The following is a 26,794-nucleotide window of genomic DNA, read 5'->3' on the forward strand; positions in this document are numbered from 1 at the left end:
ACCTAAATTGCTATTATTTTATCTTGCTTTCTGCCTGGGCATATGCATGATTTGTTGTTGATTGTTGACATGTTTTCTTCTGCATGTTTGTAAAGCAGTTTGGTCAGCCCATGTTGTTTAAAATGTACTATAGAAATAAAATTTACTTGATAATCATTTTATTGTTAGCAGGTTACCATTTTGTTACCAAAATATTACTTATATTTATAGTTTTGCCTCGTTGCTATCGATATTATCCAACTATTACCATGTTATTACTGAGCTGTAAAGTGCTACCAACAATAGAATTGAACAATACATCCAATTATACTAATATTTAAACGTGTAAATCAACAGAGGATAGGAAACTTCTATAGTGTTTATATTTTGGTGCTATTAATATTCAACGTGAATTTGGTATTAGTATTGATACATTGCAGTGGTGGACTGTAAGTACATTTACTCAAGTACTGTAATTAAGTACAATTTTGAGGTACTTGTATTTTACCAGAGTATTTCCATTTTATGCTACTCTATACTTATGAAATATTCTTTTTACTCCACATTTATTTGACATTAGTTACTAGTTACTTTGCAAATTCAGATTATGAATGCAAAGTATAATCACCTAATAAATTATGATGTATTATTATGGATTAAGCTACCCAGCAGTATATAAAGTAGTTGAAATTAGCCCCACCTTTACCAGCTGCAACATTAATGATGCTTACACATTAATGCACCAATAATTAGAATCCAGTGACATAATATACATTATTCTGAAATGGGCCATTCTGCACGAGTACTTTTCCTTTTGGTACTTTTAAGTATATTTTGTACAGTATAATACTTTTGTACTTTTACTTAAGTAAAATGCAGGACTTACTTGTAACAGACTATTTCTACATTGTAGAATTGCTACTTTTCATCCCAAATGAGAATACTTATTACTTATTAAAAGGAAAACAAATACACCTTTCTGTTGCAGCTTGATCATTTATTTTCAGTTTATATTATTTAACAGCTGTGTGTGTCTGTCTGTGTGAGTGTGTTTATCCATGGTTCATCAGAGTAGTATGTGACCTTCATCCAATTAAACCACCTCATGTGGAGAGAGACCAAACTAAAAATTTTGGTACAGCAATCCTTAAAACCAAATAAAATGTCAGTTCGGGTTCTAAATCCCACTCTTAAAAAGGGAGATGTGCTTTGCAAATTAAAATTACAGGCTAATTCTGGTCTTTTGCAGGATATGAAATCATTCTGTAGTTTTTGTTTTTCCTTCCCCAATCTCAGTAACACTGCATCCATCTCCATTCTAAAAACAAATGGCGTGGCCATCCGACAGTGCGGTTAGCCGTGGGCGTACAGAAGGGGGACATGTAGCTACATTAGTGGCATAGCTGAGCTCTCAATATGAGAAAGCTGACACACTGGACTTGGTCTCTCATTTCATATTGTTCATCATAAAAACTGATTCAGTCTCGTTTTCTTCATTTTATGCAATTTTATTCTCCTTCACTCCTTGTTGTCATTGTTCTTCTCTTCAGCATAGTTGTGTGTAAAGAGAGTAGCTGTTTGGGTCGGCTCTAGCAGCATTTCTCCTCTGGTAAAGACTGGAAGAACTCCATGCATGCTGCCACTGTTGCATTTAGTCCTTTTCTGGCACCAGCTTCAGCACTTTGCCGATAGCGATAGTCTTGCCTGGTGGAGGAGTGTACGAAGAGAAGTGAGGAACAAAATGGCGATTCAAGACTTCTGTTCATATTATTGGGAAAAATAAGCCAGACATGCACAAAAGCAAATAAATTCACAATATATTATCTCTGCTGTGACATCTGTGTCCGTAAGCAAGTTGTGCAAAATGTATTAGCTGTTGTTAAATGAATACTTATAAACATACAAACAGATAAACATACTCAAGCTGTCTTAAAAACACACACCCACAGCGTCCTTACCTTCGTCTCGCAGCGTGAATCGTCCCATCTGAGGGAAGTCTTTGAAGGTCTCTAAACAGATGACTCCTGCTGCCCGGAGCCTGGCGATACACACCTGGTCCTGCTTAACAAAGCGTGGTCGTGTCTTGCTTTTCTCCCCTGTCTTCTTGTCCACCAGACAGATTAAGGCCTGCAGTCAGGATTTAAAGAGTTGAACCACAGTTAAGTAAGGCCAGGAGCAAATAAAATAAATAATAAAAACAATCAGTTTGGAAAGTAAAGCAGTAACTTACTGTGATTTGCACTTCTTCAATGCAGGTGTGGATGTGAAGGACTGCATTGTAACCAGGGCAAATGATTGATTTGTGCTCAATGATGACGATCTGAAATAAAAGGAGCAAATGTAAACATCTAAAATCTGAAATCACAATCAGTTGATTTGACATATTCATAAAACATGTATAAAGCTGCAGAGTGCCAAATGGGTTTAAAATGTGCCTTTGATAAAATCGGTTAGCATCAGCTGGCATATTTGAATGCCTCATGCTCAATTGTTGAGCCTTCTGGCTTCTGTACACTTGCTCTATACACCAAACAATAATTCAAATCACAATAATGTTCTGCATCAAACAAGCAGCTAAGTGCTGCTGCTAACTGGCCTGCAGAAACGTCTGGCTTGCAGCACAGCCTTCCCGCCTACAAAGACCCTGCTTGGACAGACCCTGACCCCTATCATTTGTTGGTATGCCAACCTGCAAAAACAGGCTTGCATTTTTGTATTTCTGGGTCTTTTTTTGAGAGAGCAGCAGGAGCGTGTGGTGGAGAGTTTTTATCTGTTCATGGAATAAACGAGAGCTAATAAAGCCTGTAGCTGCCTGAACCTTCAACCTGAAGACTTTGATTCACCCCACAACTAATGACTCTTGTCATTACCTGTGCGTCAAAGGTGCGTCCGGAGTGGCAGAGGTTGTCAGGGCTACAGAGGATAAAACCAGGGAGGATTTCCTCCTCCTCGATGCCCTTCAGCCTCAACTTCAGGTTCTCCCCGGGACATGCATCGTCTGTCTCCACATCGTCACTCAGCAGGCTCAACACCTCCACCGTGTGCTGCAACACACACACACACACACACACACACACACACACACACACAGCTATTTGTAAATATTTTAAATAAACGCTTTAAACAAACACATTATTACTGTACTGAAACAGGATACGTGGCTGGTGTTCGAACTGAAACTAGAATGAGGCCTTGAAGTTATTTCTAGTAGAAGGCTTATTGGTCCCCTGTGAGAAGGCGCAAAGTCATACAGAGGAGAACTCACCCTGTTTGGCATCATGACCAGCTGCTGGGCTTTACTGATGGATCCAGATTCCAGCTTCCCAAGGATAACTGTGCCCATGTCCTGCGAGCACACACGCGCACACATACACACACACACACACGTGCACACACACCAGCAAACAAATATTAGCAGGCTGATGGTTTTATAATGCTGATGATATACATCAGGAGAACACCAGTTGGGACTATTTTAATCATATAACCACTACATAAGTTTCTTATGCAATCACAGGGATAGAGAAGTATTTAAACAACTTAAAGACAAGAGGATAAAGAGAAAAGATGACATGTGAAGAAAGCAAAGAGCCGACGATTAATGTAGGGACAACCGAGAGAGCCCCAAAAATAACAAAATTCCACCAACACTTACAGTGTGTGTTGAACTACTTCCAACTTCTAAACTGAGGCGAGTGCCAAGAAGCTGAATTATCTTAAAGAGGAATGATTATGCAGAGACTGCAGTGTGTGTGTGTAAGCATGTTGGTGTGCTCTTGGAAAATCACCCGAGAGGAAGGAGAATGACAAACTGGAGAGGGGAAAGAGAGAGGAAAGATTTTGGCCAAGTGAACAAAAACCAAAAGAAATTTCATGCCCACTCATCCGCTGAGGAAGAAAAGCTGCCACAGATTAATGGCCTCCAGCTGCTCACCTTGTACTTGTCTACGATAGGTAGTCTGACTGGTCCATCGCTGGATCTGGTGAAGTTTGGCAAACTGTCCAGATGGGCAATAAATGGCAAACCCCTGGAAAAGAACAAAAAGGGAGACTGTCCATCACCATAGTCATTCATGAGTGCAGCTACTGTGTCGTACAGTGGCCTGCCATGGGTGATTTTTGACAGACTATGGCTTTTATTTCAGGTGTAGAGTTGGTAAAAATTGTCTTTTATGAATATTTATATATAAATTGTGCTAGTCTCCACAATTTATATATAAATCGTGTCAGTCATGAGCAAATGGCAAGGTCAGACCAGGTGGAGATGAAGAAATGTGGGATTGTTTGGTGGTTTCATTTCACATTATCACCAAAAAGAATAAGCACTTGTTGAGTGGCAACATGTTCAAGAAGCAGTTTCTAAAGTATAGAGCTACAACCTTTCAGGGGAAAAAATGTGTTCCATTATAAAGGCAGATGCCAAGAAGGGCACTACTGTGAATCAACAGTCAGGTACACCAGAGCTCTCTGATCACCTCTGGGAAACAATGGTAAAATTGTGCCAGAAAGGCGATACTAATGTAGCATTAAAGGAACAGAAACTGCTGGCAGACGAGCCAGGTATCCTGAATGTACGTTTCATTTTTGGAAAGAGTGGCCCTAACCATGTAGCCAACATTTCATACTCATTTTTCTGTTCAGTGTTTGAACATGTCCTGAGTTGGTATATGACTGCGGAAAAATAAATTCATCCAAACACTACAGTCCTAAGACATGAGGATTTTCTATGACTACTTTGTTAACATATAACAAAGCATTATTGTTCAAGTGAGTTGAGTGTGTGTAGCTGTGTTCAGCCAGTGGTAAATAAAGACTTAAGAGGATGACTGTACATCCACATACAGCAGCTAAAATGTGCTCTATGAACCAGACAACCTGACAATGCTTCATACTACCATAGAAACCCATTCACAGAGCCGACTTACGTGTACCAGGGGCATTCAGGTACGGGGTCCTTGAGGTTGGCACCTGTGAGTCCGGAGCAAGGCATAAAGTGGATGTCCTTCTTGGGGTTGAAGCCCACCTTCTTTAGAAATGGCACCAGCTTCTCCTTACACTCTTCATACCTCCAGGAAAGTAATGAAAAGATGGGATTATTTAAGAAATATGAAATGTATAACATCATGTATTTATACAAAAGGAGAAATCATGTGGGAACCATAAAACCCCATCTGAATAAAACAGGAGGCCCATACCACTGCTAATAATTCACTGCTAGACAATGTTCTGCCACCAACCTGCCATATCTTTGTTTCTCTATTTTAACACTAATACAAAATTAAAGCCAAATAAGCACGTCATATCTATTTCCACCCAGTCCCTGTTCACCTTTCTAGGCTCCAGTTGACAGTGGGGTCATCCATCTTGTTGATCAGGACAATGAGATGCTTGACTCCTGCTGTTTTAGCCAGCATGGCATGTTCCCGCGTCTGTCCACCCTTCTCAAAGCCGGTCTCAAACTCCCCCTTTCTCGCTGAAATCACCTGATACAAACCAATAAGGGAGGTGGAAGTAATTCCACCGTTTAGTGACAAGCATTTAGAAAAAACAATGTAGAATATATATATATATATGTAATATGTAATAAAGATGGACAGTGGAAAATGGATTATGCTGCAGAGGTGGTTTGAAAAGTTTCCATGGATGTTTGTATATGCTTTTTTCCTGCGGTGACACGTCTCACCACTGAAATAATTGACTAATAAATGTACATAATTTATATAAAAAATGTTTGCCTTATAAGAATCTTTATGCGTCAGTACAGGATTTAATCTCTGTGAGGTTTAGGGCTAGTTAGCGTTAGCGTTGGTTGTATGTCCATGTCCATCTTACCAGGACTGCCAGGTCGGCTTGTGACGCTCCACCAATCATGTTGGGGACAAAGCTCTTGTGTCCAGGGGCATCCAGGATAGTGAAATGTTTTTTCTCAGTCTCAAAGTAAGCTCTCCCGACCTCGACTGTCTTCCCCTTGTCTCTCTCCTCCTGGTTTGTGTCCAGAGCCCACGACAGGTACCTGCAACAACCATGTTTATTCATTAATTTATGTTTTACAAAACTGTGTCATTAGCACTTAAAATGACTGTACATGTGTGGCAAACAAGCCTGCTGTAATCAAAACCTTTGCAATATTTGCTTTGGTGATTAGCTGCAGAATGAAAAAAACATGCAAAATAACAAAATATGGTAGGTCAAAGTTAGCGCTTCTGAAGGCTTTCATTGAAAATATTTGAAGCAGCTTACTGCAATTTATTCACATATATTAATAGTAAACATGAAGAGAAAAAAATAAAAATTAAAGGCATGCTGTTTACAGCACTGTTTACACAACACAAGCCTTTCTCACCATGTCTCCCTGTTCTTTTCTTTTGCTTCTCTTTCATATTTTTCCAGGGTTCGCTTCTCCACCATTCCAGTTAGGTACCTGGCACGGAGAACACAAAGAAAGTTGACAAAACAAGTGCAAGTGACTTCAAAAGTGAAACTGACGCTTAAAGTGAAAAACACTGTTGTGCAAGAGGCAACCTGTTGCACTGTTTTTTGTTTTTAATTTTCTGGATTTGAACACAGTTAAAGTTAAATTCAAAGGCAACACAATACGTTTTAAGAGAAATGTAAGTACTTCATATTGCACTTAGATAGTTTTATTTACTGTGCAGCCTTGCGATCAGCCAAGACAGAACATGAAAACTGGATTACTCACATGATCTGTCCTCCAATAGTTGATTTACCAGCATCTGACAGACAAAGACAGGTATAAACATTGTTAAACGTTCTATAATCTTCCTTAAATAAAATAATTTACATACGAATGAGACGCACCCACGTGACCGATGAAGACCACGTTCACATGTTCTTTCTTGGGGGCATCCGGAGGTGCCGGAGCCACTTTGGGCATGGGCATCTCCTCCTCTTCCTCCTCCATCATCTCCTCGTCCTCTTTCCCGGCGGCTCCGCCCTCCTCACAGGCCCCTCCTGAACCCAGATCCTCCTGTCCTCCGCCTCCTCCACCTCCCCCCGGCTCCTCCTTCTGCTCCCAGGTCTCTTCCTCTGTGGTCATGTCTGCCTCTGTGCCTCCATTCTCCACTGGAGCTGGAACGACACGTTTACTACACCTCTACACCTGTAATTTCTCTGTAATGTCTGAATGCTCCAGACAACCCACAGCTTGGAAGGAGGAGGAACTATTTAATGACATAACATACTTTTTGGCTGGAATGAAAACCTGCAGACTGACCACGAGTGAATCCTGATTGATTCTGAATCCTGGACTGCGACATTTCTGCCGGTTTTATATTTGTACCAAACTTAAGTCCTTTTACCACATTTCCACATCTCAAACACGTACTGAAAAGACAGAACTGCACTGAGTCAAGTCATCTTATTCATTTGAATCTCCTACACCATTATCATTCACATGCTCTATTTTAGACATTATGTTTCTTTTGTGTGTTATTATTGGTAATTATTATTATTCTATTGTAATATTATCTTAATTCCAGGGAACCCTCTGTAAAACTGCCTTTACCAGAGTTGGGCTCAGGAAAACTAATTTTTGACACTATTTACACAATTCACGGTTTAAATAATATAAATTGTAACTTCAACATCCAATCTGCCAGAGTAAAATAAACAGCTGCCCAATCCCTCTTTGGTTTTCAACCTTACGGTCAACTTTCTGTGTTCTAGCATGTATATTTCTAGGACTTAACAGAGACTTTTGGTCTTTCCTAATCTTAAAATCTTATACTATTTTAAAAATCTAAACTGCTGCAAAAATTATGATGGTGGTATTTGATTTCCAGGTGCACCAACTACTATTGGAGCTTCGCCTTGAATCTACATATGTAATATATGTCATATAAAGACCTTGAGGATAGCACATGCTCATAACATTCATTTGCCTTCGCAGATAATCTAAGCAAGGTTTCACTGTGTGTGGTCTGTGGTTCATTAGTCCTGTTCACTTGTTAGAAACACAATCAAGGCAATGTTCTGCCGAGAAAACAAGTACAAGTCAAACAAACAAAAAAAAAAAAGAAAAAAAAAGAGTACACTGAAATCTGCTGAGCCCTGCAGAAGAAGCACCTTCCCATGGCAACACACAAATAATCTTCTCATTTCGTAACTATGAATTATGCAGCCCAGCAGTCATGTACAAGGCCTATTTTCTTCTCAACCCTTGTCGTTTGTAATCAGCCTGTGAGATATTGCTGCTGGCAGCTCAGGAAGCCATTCGTGCCTTGACTTTGTCGACAGTCTCATTATGCTGTAGTTACAGTTTGTCTTTCAGACATGTTCAGAGCAATTCGAAGAGGCAAGTGTTAGAACAAGCATCTCCATGAATATGTCTGTAGGAAATGTGAAAAGGAAAGGTTTCTCCAGACCCCAGTCACTGTCTGTCTCTTGAGTACACTGCATGTAATCATTTTGTTTTGTCTCCCTATGTCACTCACTCTGGTACAGCTGCAGTGCTCAGCCACTCTATTAAAAAACAAAAACACCACCAGTTCTTTGTAACTTGAGTAGAGGCACACAGCATCCTGGGTCAGGCCAAAAATGTGAATGAACCTGACTCGGGCAAATTAAAACAAGTCAGCACAAAGTGACTGCATTTTTCTGGAGTAACCAAAAACATTCCAACTGCTCTGACACACAGCAGACCAAGGCCTCGGACATGCAGCACTTAATACATATCAGTGTGTGCCAATGGGATGTCTATTTCGGGCATGGACAAGTGAAGTTGCATCATATTATACGTAGGCCCATGCACATGGGTTTACCAATGCCAGCAATCCAAATATGGAGTAAGTGAACCTACAAGCAGGGACTCAAATGTGAGCATCCAAGCTTTCCTAGTCTGCATGAGGTTTGGTCTGAGATTTCAAATCTGGCTGCAGGTAAACATACACACCTGAGCTTATATAACCACCCCTGTGCTGTGGTAACAACCTGCCTGACAGCCAGATTTGTGACTTAATAACCTGAACTTGCAGTGCCTGGAGTACACTGTGGATGCATACCGGCTGTTTCTGCCACATCCATGCTGCCAACTGGATCAGGGGCACCTTGGAGGAGAGAAAACAAAGCATGTCAAACTTTCATAAATATTTATTAGACAACGATGGTCACGTGTGACGTTTAGTTGCGACTGTTACTGCGTTATTAATCGGCTAATGCACTGTTACAACACATGACTAACACGCAAGCCGACTTGTTGATCAGTTAGTGTCAATGGTAACTGTGGCACTGGCTGGACCGAGCACAGCGAGTTGCAGTCAGGAAGGCTAACTTAGCCGGATTAGCAAGCAAGCTAGCAAGTTAAGCTAACTTCTAGCCAGCTGTCTGGCATTCACCTACCGTCTGAAGCCGGCATTTCCACCGCGCTGGCTTGAAGGAAGCTCGGTACAAAGACCGGGGCGTTAACGTTGGGGACAAACGGCTTGGCGTTGACGTTAAGAGCGGCGAAGGCGGTCGGGAGCCCCGCCGCGGCAGCCGGGGCCTCGGCATCCTCCTCCAGCTCCCACGAATCCGGGGCTGTGTCTCTCGGGTCCATCGCTCCTTTTTCCAGAGTTGACAACCTTTACACTACCAGGGAAGATGTATGATTTTTATGGTTCCGTTAAAACGTGTAGTTGCTGGTGTTTTTAGACTCTTAGCTGCACGTTTGGTGAAGTTCCCATTGCTTTGTTAAGCCTCGCTTTCGCAACCATATGGATCTCGCATCCGACGAGAAGTGGTGTAACGTTACAGCCGCTGCGCGTCCTGCAAACACCGCTAGAGGCCAGCACCGGACTTACCGTCATGTTACCACTAACTTTACATTTCTCTTTATCTCTGCAGGTAATTTGAGCAATCTGCCGGTCACCAGAATAAACTATGAAAAGTAGATAACTGTTGTCTTTTTTTGTTGTTTATTTTAAAATCTCTGATACACAGGAAAAATACCACAAAGCGTATAAATAAAATAAATACATCAAAAGTACCACAGTACAAGACTGTCAGTGTAACTTTAAGAGGTTATATAAAGCTATAAAACTCAATAAATAAATTCATTAAAAATACCTTAAATAACTTTAAATTGACATGAACAGGAAACTGCAAACATGTGTGTCTCTCTTCTTTCATCTTTCACTCTTTGGCATCAGTAACTCCTCCAGCAGAGATGGCAAAAGTGGCCTCATTCTCAGGCATATCAGGACTACAGGAAGTCAAGGAGAGATAAATGAGTAGAGCAACTGTGAATCCCAAATCTTTTCAGCAAATTATAGTCCAGGTCTGAGCAGGTACAATGATAGGTTAATCCTGAAAATGGATGAGTGTTTAATACGCAAATCATAAGATACATTTGGGGTGGAATATTACTTTAGGACAAACAAAATGTGTGCAATGTTAAACTACATTCAAGCTTGGTGATATGAGAAAATAAAAATAACATCATAGGCAGACAACCTTGTTGTGATGTCACTTCTATTTGGGTATGGAAAATCACATCAATTTGTTTAGCTGATGATTATTTCATCTGACCACATGGTAACGGGAAGTAAAACTTTCATTTGTAGCTGACATTCTCAAATATTTGGGAGAAAACTCACTAATTGCTTTGTGTCATTATTTTAGACTATATGTGCATTATGATTCACTGAATAGAAAAATCCTGCATTATTGATATTATAAATAAAAACTGCCAACTACCTGTCAAATATTTTGGCAATTCTCATCTCTCCACGCCCCTTCCTCAAGCTGATCCGTGTGGTGGAGGCGTGGGCCAGGATATGACCACCAATTGGCTTCTTGGGGTCAGCTTGAAACCTAAAACAGGGACAGAAAAAACAAAAACAAAAAAACATCACATCAAAGCTTCAAACAATGTTGCACCCAGTGTGTCAGCAGCAAAACAGAATTTCAAGCACAAAACTCCGAAGAGTGAGGGAATTTGCCATGTCTTACGTCATCCCTGCGCCGGGATCGGCTGTCATTTGGTTGGTAACAAACACTGCTACGTTGTACTCTGAGAAAAACATAAAAGAAAGCCAATAAGATACATGGGCAAAATCCTCAAATCATCTGAATGAGTCAATAAACAGCAATATTAATTTCTGCAGACATTCCCTGTATATGCCAGATAAGATATATGGCTGATGTTTGTGGCTTTTACATAAAAACACTCCTGGTTCAGACCTTCAGAGATCTTCTGAAGCCTGGAGAGCATCTGGGCCAGTTTCTGCTGCCGCTCAGCCAGCTCGCCTCGACCAGAAAAGTCTACTCTGAACAGAGCCATGATGGAGTCGATGATCTGACCACAGAGAGGAGCAGACAAGGAGACGTAGAGGCTGAGAAAGTTAGGAAGGAATCATATCTTTTTAAAATGTATGCCTGTTGTTTAACACTTGCAAAAAACAAGTTCATTCTGGCCCTCCAATAACTTCACACAGAGAATCAGTAGAATACAGGGGGGAAGTAAAACCAAAGAAATGATGAATATGTGAAAACATGCTTTTAGAATTAATTATTTTACTCACCAACAGTTTGAACACTCCTCCTTCCTCGTGGAATTTGGCTGCTACAAAGTCCAGCAGCTCCATCTGGTGTTCACCTGAGGAGGGAGCAAGACAAAAGTTTGATAACACCAAAATATTATAACCATGCCAGGAGAGAAGTGTTTCAATACAACCTGCTCTGCCTTTGCACACCACAAATGTGTCAAAGTTTTCTGGTCTGAATGAATGACTGTATTTTTGTACTGGTATAGGCCCGGGCGTAAAGCACGTTGTCCAGCACAGCATCATGGTCCACGTTAAACCTGTCAGCCATGTCTCTCAGCCTGTCTGGACGACTGGAATCAGACAGGTATGAGTCAAAGATAATGTGAAACAGAATAACAAGAAGAAAACACACTGATACACACATGAACACTAATTGTATGGTCACATTATGACACCTACTGAAGAAATATCTCTTATAAACATGTTTTCAAAATCAGCATGTAATAGGATGTCATGTATGGGGTAATGTGTAGACCATGGTGCTACCTATAGCCAAGGTTCTTCCTGGGACAGCAAATAAAAAACACGATACTCAGTCATTTAAACATCAACCAAACAGCACGTCAGATGTTGTATGGTTGTTCCCATCATTGTGAGGATACAAGGTGTTCTCTGTGTCAATGAAGATAACTTTCCCGCCTGAGTAGCCATCCTCGCCTGGCAGCTGAGCAGTGACTGGACAAAAACAACACAGAAAAGAAGTTTTATTTAATTGATTTGACTTGTGCAGTGTCGTTTTATCAATCACCGGAGCAGCCATTTTCAAAAGGCTCCTTACTCACCACAGAGTGTGTGAGACAGCTGGGTTTTCCCTGTGCGGAACTCTGTAGGATTAAATAATGTTGGGAGTTTTGAGTCAGTGCAGCAAACTCAGTGACATTTAATATTAATTATTAATATCTAATCATACATAGTGTATTTAACTATAGAAAGACATCTTCTCACCTCCAAATGCCTCCGTGATAGCCATACTCTCTATACCTCCACCTAAAAGCTTACTGCAGAGATAAAAGATGTGTTGTAACATTTGTGCTATGAATTTGATACATTTAAACAGATTCACGATCAGAGAAACTTTATTTTCATTCACCTAGCCACAGTATCTGCTGGTTAATCTCAATGTTTGCTAGTCACTTTACCATTTCACCAGTGTATCTGGTAAAGTCGAATAATTTGCTCCTCGATATCGATAATGTGACGATATTTGGTGCTCTAACAAAACAATCATTAGTAATGTGAATTAAATAACCTAGCGTTCATTGATAATTTCACTTTGCTAGAAAAGTCTAATAAATGTAGATAATTATATCAATTAAATGTAATGCAGTCTTTAAGACCACAATGAGACATATTTAAGTTATATCATAATATTAAAACAACCAGAGGCTACTGTATACCCACCTCGAGTATATGGTATATGTAAATGTAAATGCACAAAACACAAACTGTTAGGTTAGGTAGGTTCTAGGTTCAGTAATGTAAATCCTACAGTCTACACGTCAACATCAAGTAAATCTTAACTCGAACTCCTGGCTCCCAGTTGTGATGTGGAACACCTGCTTCCTCTTTGCACTGTACTCAAAGGCGGTCTGGAAACCAACATTCTATAATGTACAGGAAATTATGAATACATAAAATGTTCTGTAAGTTATTTTGTTAATCATATTTGTCATGGTATTCAGTCTTAAGGGCTTAAGAATAAAGTAGTACAGGTTGAAGACTGATATGAAATTCACAGTAGAAAATCCCATTTTACCAGCATTTTCCCAGCAGCCTCCTTGATTTTTTCCACTTTAGCCTCTGAAAGACCCTTAATGTTGCACAAAGCCTTGCGGGTAGTCATCTGGATCCCCTTCACAGTGCAGATACCCACTGACTTCAGCTTTTTGATGTCTGCCATATTCTGTGGTCACAGGTGGGGAGGGACAGAGAGATGCTTAGATAGACAACTGAACCTTTGAGTATGTTTCAGCCCTGCTGTTTACTCACAATCCCATGTTTCTGTAGGAGGTCAATGTCTTGGAAGAAGGACTCCTGTTAGATTCAGAGAAAAAGAAAAACTACATGAGGTAGTTGCTGATGAGTTGGTTGAAGAGAAAAATACAGCTTTTACCTTAAAAACATCCGTAGCATAAATGAATTATACGTTATTAAAAATGATTATGCTGTCAGACTATTTTTATAATTTTTGTAACTAAATTGTTGGTTTGAAATAGTTATATTAACTTACACTATGTATAAATTGATATCTGGACAGTTAGGTCATTTCAATTGTTTTTAGATGGGCTCATAATTAACATTGGTGGCAACTTATTTACATTTTTTTATAGCTGTGGGTTTTTTCTAGTCATGGAAGGCCATTGTAAGTTAGCAATGATTCAATGAAATGCTTAGCTACAATATCTCACCTCATCATCAAGGAAACCAGAATCATCTTCAACAACCTGATCCTCCGCAGCTTTCATTTTCAATATAATATGGGTTAAACTTTGCTGGTTCAGTTCGTTCAGTTACTGTCAGTCAGCAAGGATCTTTAGCCAAAGTCAGCTAAGTTAGCTAACCTTTGTAAGTAACGTTAAGCTAACGTTAAATTGCTCACTTAGCTATACTCTGGTGTTTCAACTGCTCACGCGATAAAAAAGATTGTCAGTAAAGCTATCAAAACTAGAACCTTGGCTTATTGAATTATGCTAGCTAGAAAACGACAAGAATATTGAGCTACTGACTAAAGAAATACATGTTTCACTAACTAAGTTAAAAGGTAAAGTCCTCTTTTGTCCCTGAAGCGGTTCGCGCGCGGCAACTGGCGGGAATTCGTGATTTTTGTCCTATTCAAGTGCAGTCGGAAGTTACACATTTGTCAGTAGATAATATAGCATGGACATATCATGACTTAAACATGACTGACCCAACACTTGCTAATAATTATCGCTTTCAATTGCGGGCGGAAATGTCGCACTTGATGACCTTAACAACATGAAGAACTTCATAAAGTGATTTATAGCAGGTTTGAATTTTCAAAAATGCTCATTAGTAACTGCTCTGAGCCAATGGGAACACGTTCCGATTACAACCCTTAGGACTAGGAGCTAAAAAAAAGAAAAAAGAAAGCAGTGAATGCAGCATTGGACAGTGGCATTAAAAATGTGTGCATAGATGTTCTTTATTTTCTGGACTTTTGTAGTACTGTTTTAAAGTGTTTGTGTTGCATTAGTGGTATGGTTTATATTAATTTGTGGTATCCTGTAAGGCTATGGGGGCTGAGAATAGTTGTATGCATGCCAATACTAAAGAACTTGAGCATCATCACTACAACAATGGAACTTTTTCACTGCAGACAGCAAGAAAAGCACAGGTCTAAGTAATGACATTAATTACAGCTGCATTACATGTAGGTGCTCCAGTTCCAGCTCTCAGGTAATCATTTATGTTATTAGTTGCACCTGTGCCTTTCCTGCTATGACAAGTCTAAATGCCTGCTGTGGAAAAGACATTTGATTCTAATAGCTATTTTCAGACAACATAATAAAATATATTTTTTTACAAATGGCAAATATAACAATTCAGTGAAAAAAAATCTTACACTCCCTTACACTCAATTTAATATTAGAAAATGTTTAAAAATGTCAGTGCTTATTTGTTAATGTCTTTAGTAATATAATCATTTAGTATGATCTTTTCTTCATAAATCCTTACTTAATGCTTTATGGGCAGTTTTACAACAGGGTATTTGAGCAAATACACAACCAACATGCTGAAAATAAACACTTGGCTTTCCATTTGATTTGGTGTTTTAATTACTGCAGTCATGTTGAACACAAAACAGAGACATTGAATTGCTTACTGAACAGAGGTAAGAGATTGTAAATTGTCACATGGATGACAACAGACAAAAGAACATTCTCCTAAGAGTGGACATGTCAGGGTAATAGAGACTTTATCAACCACCACAGCCACATTTGTCCAAAAACATGTGACATGTTTCCTGTCTTAAATGACACATGGCACAATGATTTTGCATTTCACATAATACCAACAGAAAAAGACACAACAATCTTTGAATCATTGAACAGCATGGAATCTGGTGTTGTTGCATTATACAATCCATTTTTTAAAAGCAGAGAAACCAATAACTATGGCTAGTTTTAAGTGAGAGGCATTGCACTCTGACATCCATCCATAGATGTACAAATGTGAACTGTGTACAAACAGAAACACTTCACACAGAAGAAGAGTGTCATTTACCTTGTAGAACTTCAAGAGGCCCTTCTGTAGATCACATTCCTATCAATTAATAGTCTACAGTATGCTCCACAATGCATCAGACCTGTCTGTCAGATATTCTATTAACATAATTCACATAGAAGTGGAACCAGTAAGCCCATGATGATGGACAAAACTGCCAACATACTGTAAGTATAACAACGTTCTTCAGACTGCAAACACCAAGACAAACAACTGGTAACCTTCAGATTTATTTTCTTTCAATGTATCCACCTGTACCTGCTATCCCCTAAAGAACACATTATCTATGTTGATATAAGTATTTATTTAAAAAAAAAAAAAAAAAAAATGGAAGCAGTGCTCCTGGAAATAAGTCTCTGCATGATGTTGGAGTAAGGAGAGACAGTGAGAGCGAAGTGTTAGAAACGCATCCTCCTTCAATCCCGTTAGCCAATCCAACACGTCGGAGTGAGCCTAATGTCGCGCCGTTGACATACAGCTTTTCCATGGTCTCTCTGTCTCTCCTTGCGACCGGCCCCGCTGTATTGCTAGCAGTAGATCTCAGGTTCATGTTGGCCCTTCCTGTCTCTCACATCTTGCCAGGTGCAGGAGGCATCATGCCCGGCATCCCACCAGACATTCCAGTGTTGGGCCCCAATAGGATCTAGAAGGGAAACAGTCAATCATTCAGGTTGTTCATCAATTTAACATATGTTATCATAATTTGCACTTTCTGTTCATACTGCATTCATGCCCCCTCCCCTCTCTCTCTCTCTCTCTCTCTCTCTCTCTCTCTCAAAACCTAACACGGCAGCAGCGCATAGCCGCCCACCACTGAGTCTGGTTCTGTTTAAGGTTTCTGCCTGTTAAAAGGAAGTTTTTTTCTTGCCACTGTCGCCAAGTGCTTGCTCATGATGGGATTTGTTGGGTCTCTGTAAATAATATTATAAAGAGTACGGCCTAGACCTGCTCTATAGGATTAGTGCAATGAGATAACTTCTGTTATGAATTGGTGCTATATAAATAAAATTGAATTGACTGCCTCAGCCCATGTCAATACTTGCTTCCCCTCACCTGTAAAACCTTGTTTTTGTGGCTGTTCCCATAAATGAATCACATTGCAATCTAACTACTAATGAAGTACATCATAGTTCACCTGAAATGCCTCCCATATCTCTGCTCTCTCAGCTGTTGCTTAACGCACATGAACACTCACCTGTCTCTGCTGTTGTAGCTGCTGCTGCTCCAGCTGTAGTCTTTCTGTCTCAAACACAACAGGCAGCACCAGGATCATGAAGGAGGTAGTACCCACCCAGAGCGCCGATCGGGAAAAACTGAAACAAGTTAACACCCTGATTAGCTTCTGCTGGTTTAGATGTGCCAGTCCAAGGTATGGACCAAGGCCTTCCATTTCTAAGATTAGCTTCCAGTGGTTTACAATGTATAGACATTTTAAAGATGTGAATCTAGCTCAAGAAAACAAAGTCAAGACCAATGGCTGCTGCTGGGAACAACCCTATGAATTAGCAGTTATTCTCTTGATCCACTGGGCTACCATGACACATGTATACATTTGTGCAATGACAAGGTGCGACGAAAACGCTGAAGAGATTTACCTGTAAAACTTCTTGGCCAGTGAGACAGAGCATTGTGCAGACACCTCAGCAGCGGAGCGAACTGTGTCAGGAAACATCTCTGTCAGGCCCCACAGCCTCTCCATCAGTGTCTCATCCAGCTTAAGGAGACAAACACAACCTTCAGACATGAAACTTCAGTGCAATGAGACTGCGAGTAAGTAATCAGGCAGCACCTCTCATGAATAAAAGATGCAGAAAAAATAAATCTACATTCATTTATCATTTTGGTAAATACAGTTTTGTCCATCCTCAAGTTTGCTACAGGTTGGTTTAGCTGGTGTTAACACAGTGAGAAATGATCTTGCTACTGTCATAACATTAAAGATAATATCATGATGGTGAAATTGACTTAGACGAAATAATACTTTTAACAAGTTAACAGTTGTGTATGCTTGCAACAGACCACGGATTTGTCAAAGCTAGAACAGACACCTCAGGTAGCTAGCTAGTTAGCATATACAGCCATGTTAGCTAGCCAAGAAAAGGACAAGCTGGAAACAAGACAGTGCGACCCTATGTAAAGTTTGTGTTCTTATCCACATTTCCGAAATACCCCCAGAATGACTAGCCACTTACATCTTCATCTTCATCGTCGTCAATCTCGTCCTCGGGGGGCCGGGTAGACACCGGGCCCGCAGCCGGGGAAAGCTCCTCGATTCCGGCCATATCTTCTGCAAGCTCGCTCGTCTCTGTCGGGTTGGATCAGCTGTGTGCACGGCGAACACGTCGCTAGAAAACACGGTGACGCCGACAGTCAGTTTAGTGTATTTCTGATGATTTCCCACCGGCTTTCAGTAAAGACAATGCTAGGAGGCGTGCATCGGTTCACCGACAGTCTGAGGTCACAGTGGGAAAACGTGAGGCTTGTCAGAGACGGATGACGGGAGCAGGCCAGGGGTCAGTTTGTACGTCGACAAAAAATAAACTGCGCCCCCTGCCGTAGCGGCTGTCTAATAGTAGCTTGTGGTGTCAACAATGTCAATGTTATTAACTAAAATACTAATGTATGTACGTTTTGCCTAGTATTGAGTCCAGGGTCTTCCTAGTAGTCATTAAAACATAAAGCTCTCATTTCTCTGGCCTTAGATTTAGATTTAGAACAGCTTATATAAATTACAGATACAACTGCATTCTTTCAAAACTGTGACTTGTATAGAGCACTAATGAATCACAACAGCATACCAATACACATCATTATATCACTAGTTAAGCATTGGTAACACACCTGCATATTGTTAGATAACTAAATTACTAAATTAGCATTGTTAGAGCGCTAATACTCCTGTGCAATATACTCAGTTATATATACTCTGTTTTCAGTTTACAATTCCCTATTTATTGATATTTATTCATACTTCTATTACTGCTGTGCAATATCCACCGTCTCATAATCATCTTAATAAGCTATACTTAACTTGACAGTACTCATTATTGCACTATTACTTATTACATTGTATTATACCGTACATACTTATCAACCTGTAAATCCACTTTGGTACATACACTTATTTTAGCTTTTATACTTATATCCACTTTGTACTTAATTTATCTTACCTGTATTATAGTGTATTATATTTTGATTTGCTTAGTACTTCTATTCCTTCTATTCTTAAGTGTGCACTGACGTGATAGTGAGCAGCTGTAACGAAAGAGTTTCCCCTCGGGGATCAGTAAAGTATTTACTTTACTGATTCTGAATACATAGTTGTAACACTTATGAAGGATTGTACTACCAACAATTATTAGTACTTTGATAAACACTAGTACATTGTTAGAACAGTAATGAAGCAACAAAATAGCAAAGATCATCTTTTGGCTATAATGTTATATGTTCTGTTTTGTGCTTGACGCGACAAAATTTGCCACTGTTTTAACTCAAGGGAGATGGGTAACAGCCAGGAAATATAACACTACAAAAATATTTGCATTTCCCCCTATGGATCTATGTGAAGTCAGTTCAAAGGCAGCCTACCAGCCACCCAGGACAAACCAATGAATGGCATTCAATCAAAATGTGCACAGTACATAGTTCAAAGTGGAACCTTTGCTCCTAATCCCAATGTTCAACATAAATGTGCAACTGCAGATACAGTGAAAAAACATTTTGGCCATTTATAGATTTACTTCAACTGAGCACATTCTGAAGTAGGCAATTTGTGAAACATGCTTTTCCCTTATGGATTTTCATTTATCTTTCTATGCCAGCTACATAAGGTTCCATGACACTTAAATATCATGCTGTATATATAACTTGAAACTAAATATAATAAAACAGTCAACAACCCTTATTATTTCCTGTATAATTGACAACCGCTAGATGGGTGTCTATGGTGCAGCAGTGAAATAGACTCTGCCATAAATATACTTTTCAGCATATAAGGCACTTATACTGTAAACTATGAGTATGTGTGTTTATGTGGGTTGTGAGGATTTTATCTTCAGTATTTGTTTTTATGGTTGGATTGTGCTGGATTTTTAACTTCTATCTCTCTCCCTGTTGCTAAACAGTGTCAGTAAAGAGCGACTCTAAAGCCTCTGCCAGTGTTTTTTTTCGTTTTCTTTTTCCAGATAAGTTGTTGTTGTTGTTGTTGCTGGGAAGAGGGGCTGGTCATGGAAAAGTTCTGGGATGCAGGGATTCCTTGTTTACATCCTCCCGGAGTACGCCGCGGGGGCGGGGTTAGCTCCGCCCTCATTCTTTAAGCCTGACGTCATTGTCGCTTGTGTTTTTTATGAATGAAGGAATCCAACCTCAGAGAGCAGCGGAGTAATTCCGGGAAAAGGCGGACTGACATTTTGTCGCCAGAGTCGTTTCGACCCAGCAGGTAAATTATAATTTTTACTAAATATTAAACGTTAAAATATTTAACTGGAATTCGTTGGTAACTGCCGAACATTAGAGGACTTGTGTCCGTCGGAGACTCGCCAGCCAACCAAGGACAAGGCAGCTGTTTGCTTTAATCTCCTTTAGCTAGTCAGAAACCGTTGATGCTAGGTGCTAACAGTTAACATTACTAGCATGTTTAAGATGATGCGGATAATTTGGCCCCGCTCTTCATATTTATGCCTCTATACTCGTAACATTTGACAGCCAGAGGTGGTTCACACTTCCTTATTTAACTGTAACGCTATGCTATAAAACAATTTAAATGGATTATTTAAAGTCTTACTAAAATGGATGTCGAGGGCACTCGTGATGGCTGTTTACTATAGCAGCAGCGCCTTTACCCCAAGCTGGCCAGCTCCTCTCCCTATTAGGATAAGGGTGGATTCGGGATGTAGCTAGATGAATAAATACCGTTTCCAGAAGTGGTCTGTGTTAACTATTTGTTATTTAGTAATTTCATATTTAACAGATATAGATATTATGGTGTTTAAACCCTGTAAAGTAATTGTATCTTGCGTTTGGCGGTGCTGCGTTCACTTGTTGCGTTCCACTGCGATAGCGTTACTTAAGAAGTACTATGTCCTCTAAAGTGATATTTATAGTAAAGTACGAACGCGGATATCCTGTGCTGTTTGGATAAATACAGAAAGCCGTGGTCACAGCTGGTTTTCCTGCGTTTGGACTAACTGGCAGTCTTGGCGGAGCTGAGCAAACGGTTTATTGCTGAATCACCATGACTTTACGAAACGGCGGCGGTCTCGTCGGTTTTCAGCCGGAGTCCACCGGCTGGTTGGGTTGGACAACCACTGGGGCTGCAGCCTCCACTTCCCACGCCTTTCGGGAAATGCAGTTTATTGTCAGGACACAGCAGACTATTATAACAAGTGTTTTTATTTAGCTTATATGGATCAACAGCTACTGTACATGAGTTGTAGGCCTACATGTGCCGTTAAAGCCCATTTTACTGTTATGATGTAATGTTTTTACGAAAATTGGATCTTGGTTTTGGAACTGAACCCAAGGGCCTTCAAAAACGGAACCGAGGAAATGTGCTTTTGTAACTTAAATGATTCCTTTTGCTTGTATGGTTCCTCCTCCTGCCTGGCTGCATGGTTTGTTGGGAGTCCAGTTTGTTTTAATGTTGCTGGAAAGCAGCACACATCAAGTCTTCTCTTTACATCCACAGTTTGTTTAGGCTACTCAAATGTTTACACCTTTTTAAAATTTGACATTTTCCTGGAACAAAAGACCGTTAAACAAAAACATTAACTATTTTCATTTAGCAAGCAAATTGAGGTAAAACTATAAGGGTGTTCAGTTCTGGAGTGGTAAGATTGAAACTGAAAATACCTCATTGATAGAAGTGTAATGCCCTTTTATAATTAGGGGTCATAAATGACTGACTAACAAGAGTCAGTATATCACAATTGAAAGCAAACAGAAAACCATTTTACCTTAACTTGAAATTATGTTAAACAATTCACATTAAATCAGTTAAACTCAAAGATTTCTAAAATTCAAATGTTCTGACAACAACAAATTCCCCCAAAGGTTATGTCACATGCTGCTTTTAAAACAGAGCATGACGTTATCTTGAAGATGTTGTTGTTGTTATTATTAGATTTACTAGAGGAAAGGGACAAACTGCGTCAAAGATCATAAATACGTCCAGCGTAGACTGTAATCAAGAAGTGGTGAAATTCCCATGATCTTGTCTAGATCAGCCTGTTTGTTAGAGAAAAATGAAAGTGCAAGGAGTTGGCTCGTCCGTGATACTGCCTAAAGGTCAACAGTCAGCAACCTCAAAGCAACCAATGGACTGTTTTGTCGTCATGCAACCTTGCTTGTTAACATTTTTCATGCTCTTTTCTACACTTCTGGGCTATAAAGAGACTAAATGAAAGCCCATTCACTCTAAAAAAGAAAATCCAATGTTGCAATAAATATGATAGTGAACACATTCACTTTCCAAAAGCTGTGTGGGGAAAATACCCTGTGGTTTGATGATGTCAAGGTAGAACTCTGTCTCAATTAAATGTTAATGTCAGATATTTTTGCTGTACAGTCAACACAGTCTATCTTGTGTGCCCTGCTCAGGATGGAGGTGAAATTGATATAGCTAAAATGGCCTCAAGTTGAAGTGCAGAGTCATTTTATCAACATGACAGTGATCTGAAGGGCACAGCCAAGTCAACCAAGAAGTGACTAGGGGAAAAAGCAGTTCAAGTTGGCCGACTGAGATGTTGGACTTTAAACCCACACAACAACATTTGTGAGCTGACCTTAAGAGGAGTGTAGGAAGTCCCCACACAGTCTGTGTGAACTGTTCAGCAAGAAGAATAGGAGAAAATTTCCAAATACAGTAGTGAAAGGCCGTACAGACTTAAACAAACACTCTGTTATTACAGCTTGTTACTGGACGCAGCAATTTAAGGCTGCGCACATTTACCCAATCTTGGTGTTTTAGTCTCCTATTTTGAATACAATGTCAGAAAAGGTTGGAAAAATGATTAAATAGGTTTTCATTTTAGGTTTCAAGGCAAAAATAATGAGCATTTAAAAAAAGTTTCAACTGTTTTTATATGCAGATGTTATTGTGATGTAGTTGTGTTCCTCTTCACTTAAATATGTCCCATAAAAATAGTTGCCTGTCGTTTTTTAGACTTTTTCACAATGAAAGTTTTGAACCGTTGGTGTTGTGTTGACAAGAGGAAGTGTTGAGGGAATTGGTTAGGACACCTGCTTTGAGCAACCAAAGGGCACACACACGATAACTTCCTCCTCGCTATTCCAGCTAGCAGAGAAAGGCATGTTGCTTTCAAAACCTCCTCTTCCTTTCATATCAAACCGCAGAGTTTAATGAGAGAGCGCATTTGGAGAAGCATGAAAGATCTCTGGGTTCTCCTTTTCTTTATCGTGCATGACTCGCTGTCTTGTGAGCGGATGGTAAATGTCAAACCAGACATTGGGCCTGAACAGCATGATGTCCTGAGTCTCATGTGATAACCTTTTTTGTGTGTGTCCTGTTTTTGTTCTTCCAGAGTGTCTGTATCTGTGTTCACTGGTGTTTGGTGGGAAGAAACCGAAGACGGTCAGATCATGACGACAGAAAGAAACAGCAAAGCCCTGAAGGTAACGCGTCAAAAAACTTGAAGAAGTTTTACTCCCCTCCATATCAGTTATTTTTTAACATCATTGGTTGTATTTTTTTCATGCTTCCTCCCTTACTATTTCCTCCTCTCTTCCTTCCTATTCAGGTGAAGCAGGAGTGTGGCGAGAATGTGCCCGTCCTGTCGGACAGTGAGCTCATGTCCCTCTCGGTACGAGAGTTGAACCTTCACCTGCGCGGCCTGTCCCGCGAGGAGATCCAAAAGCTGAAACAGCGGCGTCGCACCTTGAAGAACCGGGGATATGCCGCCAGCTGCCGGGTCAAACGGGTGTCCCAGCGTGAAGCCCTGGAGCAGCAGAAAACGGAGCTCCAGAGAGAGGTGGAGAGGCTCGGAGCCGAGAACGCCGGCATGAGGAAAGAGCTGGAGGGGCTTGGCGCGCGTCTGGCTGCGCTCCAGAGGTTTGCCAGGGGCCTGGAGGCCGGAGGAGGCCACCTGCTGGCCACAGCCCCGCGCCTCAACACCGCTTCAGTCATCACCATCGTTAAGAGTCCACCACAGCCTCAGCCACAGAGAGAACAGGAGCTGTCCTAGAAGGAGGTGCTGCAACCAGACTGGGGGGGACACACAACCTGCAATGCAAACACACACACACACACCTGCAGGCATACATATACTATACACACATGCCGAGAACAGGAAGACAATATATATTAATAAGGAAATATTAAACACTTGTTTGCGTTACGCCTCGTTCACATTTCCAAATTCTGATGGATTTGAATATCCAGGAGTCATCCATTCCTGTGTGACACAGTGTTGACGGAGTGGTGTGCAACGGCACCGAACAGACAACAGCTATGCTTAGTTTTCCAAAGCAAGGGCCAGGAACGGTTGAAAAATCATCTAGGACTGGTGGAGGTGTCCTCTACTTAATACCATTTTATGACACTGCAGCTTACTTGGCTGAAATTTAGTAAAGTGCATTTGTTTAGAAGCTCTCAAAGTTTAGAATTATGTTCAGAAAGATGCAGCAGATTTAATGTGAACGAGGCGTTGAACACTGATGTGCTCAGTCATCACACACACACACACACACACACATACACACGAACACACAGAAACAAAACCCTCACACTCATTGCCCCTCTACACAGGGCGTAGACATTGACTAACTGGACTCTGACTGAAGCCAGACCAACCCAGAGTTACTGTACATCTTCACTGCTCAACAAATCCAGCTCTGACGCTGCTGCTCTCTGCAACAGAAATGCTTCTCTCTGCTTCAGTTTATGGCACCTGACCAACAGCAAAATGCCAGGGTGGAGCGGACGTATGTACAGCTTCCTGTAGCTCTACAATGTCTGCATCCCCGGTACACTTGTAGTCTGAAGCTACTAGCTCTTATACCCACGTCTCTCTGCTACTGTGCAAGGAAGCATCCCAAAGTATGAGTCACTTTTGTTAGTCAGTAATGAAGAGTTTCTCAATCTTGGTGTCACTTGATATGCAGGTGGGGTCATGGGAGATTTCTAAGGCTAATATAGTTTGTGTTTTAATAGTTTCAAAAGGATCATTTCTATAATCGACAGTATGCCATACTCAGATTCACTTGAGCTCTCTAACTGCTTGGGCTGTGAGGATTTGGGGAGGAAAAAATGATCACAGTCCAGAAAAAAAGGTTGAGAAACGCATTTGCGAATCCTTCAAGCTGTCCATTCAGTGAAATATCTTAGTTTTGGGATTCACCTGCCACTGCTCCCTCCCTACCAATTCTGCCCCTCCATGTGAGGGGAAAGTAGTTTTGTACTACTTGTGTACACATTTCTCACATTAATGCAGTGCCTTCAGTGTGTGTTGGAGTTACAAGAATGCAAAGGGAAAAGGTTTAAAACAGACTGTTCATGACCGCACATTTCTTTGATTAGGATTTCTCTGGATTCTCCTATTTTCTGAGCTATGATCCTCATTGCTCATTTCACAATCCCTACTGTGCAGTAACTTTGCTACAGTCTGCTGTGGCTTCCTTTTTTTCATATCTGGTAGACTCCCAACAACAGATGTTGGTCATTTTGCTAAAAACATGTAAAAGCGGAGTCGCATCTGGTAGGAATTACGCTCAAGTCGATGCAAATCCTCTGCATACATTCCCGTTCTGTGTTCTTATTTGTAATGTTTGTATGTGCCGTTGAGACGAAAATGTTGAGTGACATTTATCAGAGATATATTCTATATTTTATTTGTATTTAAAGGTAGATATTATGAAAAGACAAGCTAACGAGTGCTGTGATGTTCTATGTTTTCAGAAGTACTTATGACTAGTCCGGGGATATTCTCATGTCTAATTATTGTGTTGTGTGGCAATGATGATTACTTTACAAAATGTTAATTATTAGCTATGTAGAAATATGCTCAAAGCCAATGGCCATATTGCTGTATGATGATTTGTGTGTATGTGTGTGTTTTGCCATGTTTGTTCTGGCTTGTCAGTGGATTCTTGGAGGGATATTATTTTTCTATGATGATTTGTATGTTATTTGTGTGAAAAATTAAGGTCACTTCTTTATTGGCAGATCCACAGGATGTTAAAGGAAAACCGAAAAGTGGAAAGAAAGATGGAAATGAGGAGATGACAGGAAGGTTGAGGGGTTGTTGAATGATGGAGAAAGAAAGTTGGCATGGCGGACTGGGAAAGAAGGTGGAAAGAGGTGGTGCTTTATTCACTTGAAAACCTCCATCAGTCATAAGCCTGTTACAGCCAAGACGGGCTCGAACAGACTTGGACTTCATGGAGTCTAGGCCACTGAATAGTGCTAGCAATATCATTTATAAGCAGGCATTGTAACGCATTAGACTGTGTTAACAAATAACTCCTAAAGATATGAGGCATATATTTAGCTATATGAATATCAGTGTGGCAAAGCATTTATTCTCAACATTTTAACGTCTCACATCTGTCAAACTGTGCTGGATGTTTTGTAATACTTGCAAAACAAAAATGGTTTTTGTATTTATTACTTGTATTTTTTCTATTGTGAAAATTTAAGTACATTGTCTATTTTATATATTAATTATAATAAATGTTGTACATATTGTACATAAAATGGTGTGTTTGTGGTTGTGGGCTGGACTGGAGATGCACACGTGGGAGACGGAAAGGAAGTGGATCTACAGGATGTGTTGCACAAGTTATCTCTCCGGATCAGCAGGGTTATTGCACACGTTTTTTAAAATCAAATTTAAGACACTTGAAAATTAATACCATTTCCACAGCAGAACAAACGCAGATTATCACAGGTGTAGCATGTGTAACTATTTTTGACTCAAATAAAATGATCAAAAATGCCATCTCAGTACAGAGGACCAGAGCTGAAACTTAATGATGTATTGATTGTTAATGAAATATGAAACCAATAAGAC

General features: G+C 40.2%; 4 protein-coding genes across 4 annotated transcripts; 1 reads left to right on the forward strand and 3 right to left on the reverse strand.

The window, feature by feature from the left end:
* Nucleotides 1-955: 955 nt before the first annotated feature.
* gspt1 (G1 to S phase transition 1) lies at nucleotides 956-9,577 on the reverse strand. Its single transcript, XM_044178623.1, has 14 exons — nucleotides 9,337-9,577; nucleotides 9,000-9,044; nucleotides 6,799-7,068; nucleotides 6,680-6,713; nucleotides 6,323-6,400; nucleotides 5,812-5,992; nucleotides 5,308-5,462; nucleotides 4,905-5,045; nucleotides 3,914-4,007; nucleotides 3,245-3,325; nucleotides 2,850-3,023; nucleotides 2,210-2,299; nucleotides 1,938-2,106; nucleotides 956-1,683 (listed from the first exon to the last, which is right to left on the reverse strand). Exons 1-14 carry the CDS (start codon nucleotides 9,530-9,532, stop codon nucleotides 1,631-1,633), a joined length of 1,761 nt encoding a protein of 586 aa, XP_044034558.1. The 5' UTR covers nucleotides 9,533-9,577; the 3' UTR covers nucleotides 956-1,630.
* dmc1 (DNA meiotic recombinase 1) lies at nucleotides 9,519-14,478 on the reverse strand. Its single transcript, XM_044178624.1, has 13 exons — nucleotides 13,931-14,478; nucleotides 13,512-13,556; nucleotides 13,279-13,425; nucleotides 13,044-13,126; nucleotides 12,468-12,520; nucleotides 12,305-12,346; nucleotides 12,125-12,197; nucleotides 11,721-11,812; nucleotides 11,499-11,572; nucleotides 11,158-11,272; nucleotides 10,927-10,987; nucleotides 10,672-10,788; nucleotides 9,519-10,177 (listed from the first exon to the last, which is right to left on the reverse strand). The coding sequence occupies exons 1-13, from the start codon at nucleotides 13,985-13,987 to the stop codon at nucleotides 10,108-10,110; spliced, it is 1,029 nt and encodes a 342-aa protein (XP_044034559.1). The 5' UTR covers nucleotides 13,988-14,478; the 3' UTR covers nucleotides 9,519-10,107.
* Nucleotides 14,479-15,295: 817 nt separating this feature from the next.
* tomm22 (translocase of outer mitochondrial membrane 22 homolog (yeast)) lies at nucleotides 15,296-18,269 on the reverse strand. The gene is made up of 4 exons (XM_044178626.1): nucleotides 17,960-18,269; nucleotides 17,363-17,481; nucleotides 16,963-17,080; nucleotides 15,296-16,410 (listed from the first exon to the last, which is right to left on the reverse strand). The coding sequence occupies exons 1-4, from the start codon at nucleotides 18,047-18,049 to the stop codon at nucleotides 16,336-16,338; spliced, it is 402 nt and encodes a 133-aa protein (XP_044034561.1). The 5' UTR covers nucleotides 18,050-18,269; the 3' UTR covers nucleotides 15,296-16,335.
* A 1,799-nt stretch (nucleotides 18,270-20,068) lies between these two features.
* On the forward strand, nucleotides 20,069-26,478 carry maff (v-maf avian musculoaponeurotic fibrosarcoma oncogene homolog F). Its single transcript, XM_044178790.1, has 3 exons — nucleotides 20,069-20,205; nucleotides 23,309-23,399; nucleotides 23,525-26,478. The coding sequence occupies exons 1-3, from the start codon at nucleotides 20,117-20,119 to the stop codon at nucleotides 23,966-23,968; spliced, it is 624 nt and encodes a 207-aa protein (XP_044034725.1). The 5' UTR covers nucleotides 20,069-20,116; the 3' UTR covers nucleotides 23,969-26,478.
* Nucleotides 26,479-26,794: the final 316 nt, after the last annotated feature.

Source organism: Siniperca chuatsi, linkage group LG20 (genome assembly GCF_020085105.1).
Source record: "Siniperca chuatsi isolate FFG_IHB_CAS linkage group LG20, ASM2008510v1, whole genome shotgun sequence".
Lineage (NCBI taxonomy): Eukaryota > Metazoa > Chordata > Actinopteri > Centrarchiformes > Sinipercidae > Siniperca > Siniperca chuatsi.

What these genes read in the sequence shown, in the direction of transcription:
- gspt1 (XM_044178623.1), bottom strand. Translation starts at nt 9,532, where the DNA reads ATGGACCCGAGAGACACAGCCCCGGATTCGTGGGAGCTGGAGGAGGAT. An exon ending in GGAAATGCCGGCTTCAGACG is followed by an intron (nt 9,045 to 9,336) that starts GTAGGTGAATGC and finishes CTCTCCTCCAAG; the next exon opens with GTGCCCCTGATCCAGTTGGC. An exon ending in ACTATTGGAGGACAGATCAT is followed by an intron (nt 6,401 to 6,679) that starts GTGAGTAATCCA and finishes TCTCCGTGCCAG; the next exon opens with GTACCTAACTGGAATGGTGG.
- tomm22 (XM_044178626.1), bottom strand. Translation starts at nt 18,049, where the DNA reads ATGGCCGGAATCGAGGAGCTTTCCCCGGCTGCGGGCCCGGTGTCTACC. An exon ending in CTGGCCAAGAAGTTTTACAG is followed by an intron (nt 17,081 to 17,362) that starts GTAAATCTCTTC and finishes AACTTGTTTCAG; the next exon opens with TTTTTCCCGATCGGCGCTCT. An exon ending in AGCTACAACAGCAGAGACAG is followed by an intron (nt 16,411 to 16,962) that starts GTGAGTGTTCAT and finishes TTTCCCTTCTAG; the next exon opens with ATCCTATTGGGGCCCAACAC.
- maff (XM_044178790.1), top strand. Translation starts at nt 20,117, where the DNA reads ATGAAGGAATCCAACCTCAGAGAGCAGCGGAGTAATTCCGGGAAAAGG. An exon ending in GAGTCGTTTCGACCCAGCAG is followed by an intron (nt 20,206 to 23,308) that starts GTAAATTATAAT and finishes TTGTTCTTCCAG; the next exon opens with AGTGTCTGTATCTGTGTTCA. An exon ending in GAAACAGCAAAGCCCTGAAG is followed by an intron (nt 23,400 to 23,524) that starts GTAACGCGTCAA and finishes CTTCCTATTCAG; the next exon opens with GTGAAGCAGGAGTGTGGCGA.
- dmc1 (XM_044178624.1), bottom strand. Translation starts at nt 13,987, where the DNA reads ATGAAAGCTGCGGAGGATCAGGTTGTTGAAGATGATTCTGGTTTCCTT. An exon ending in TTACGCCCGGGCCTATACCA is followed by an intron (nt 11,573 to 11,720) that starts GTACAAAAATAC and finishes CTCCCTCCTCAG; the next exon opens with GTGAACACCAGATGGAGCTG. An exon ending in ATTGCCAAAATATTTGACAG is followed by an intron (nt 10,178 to 10,671) that starts GTAGTTGGCAGT and finishes GACTTCCTGTAG; the next exon opens with TCCTGATATGCCTGAGAATG.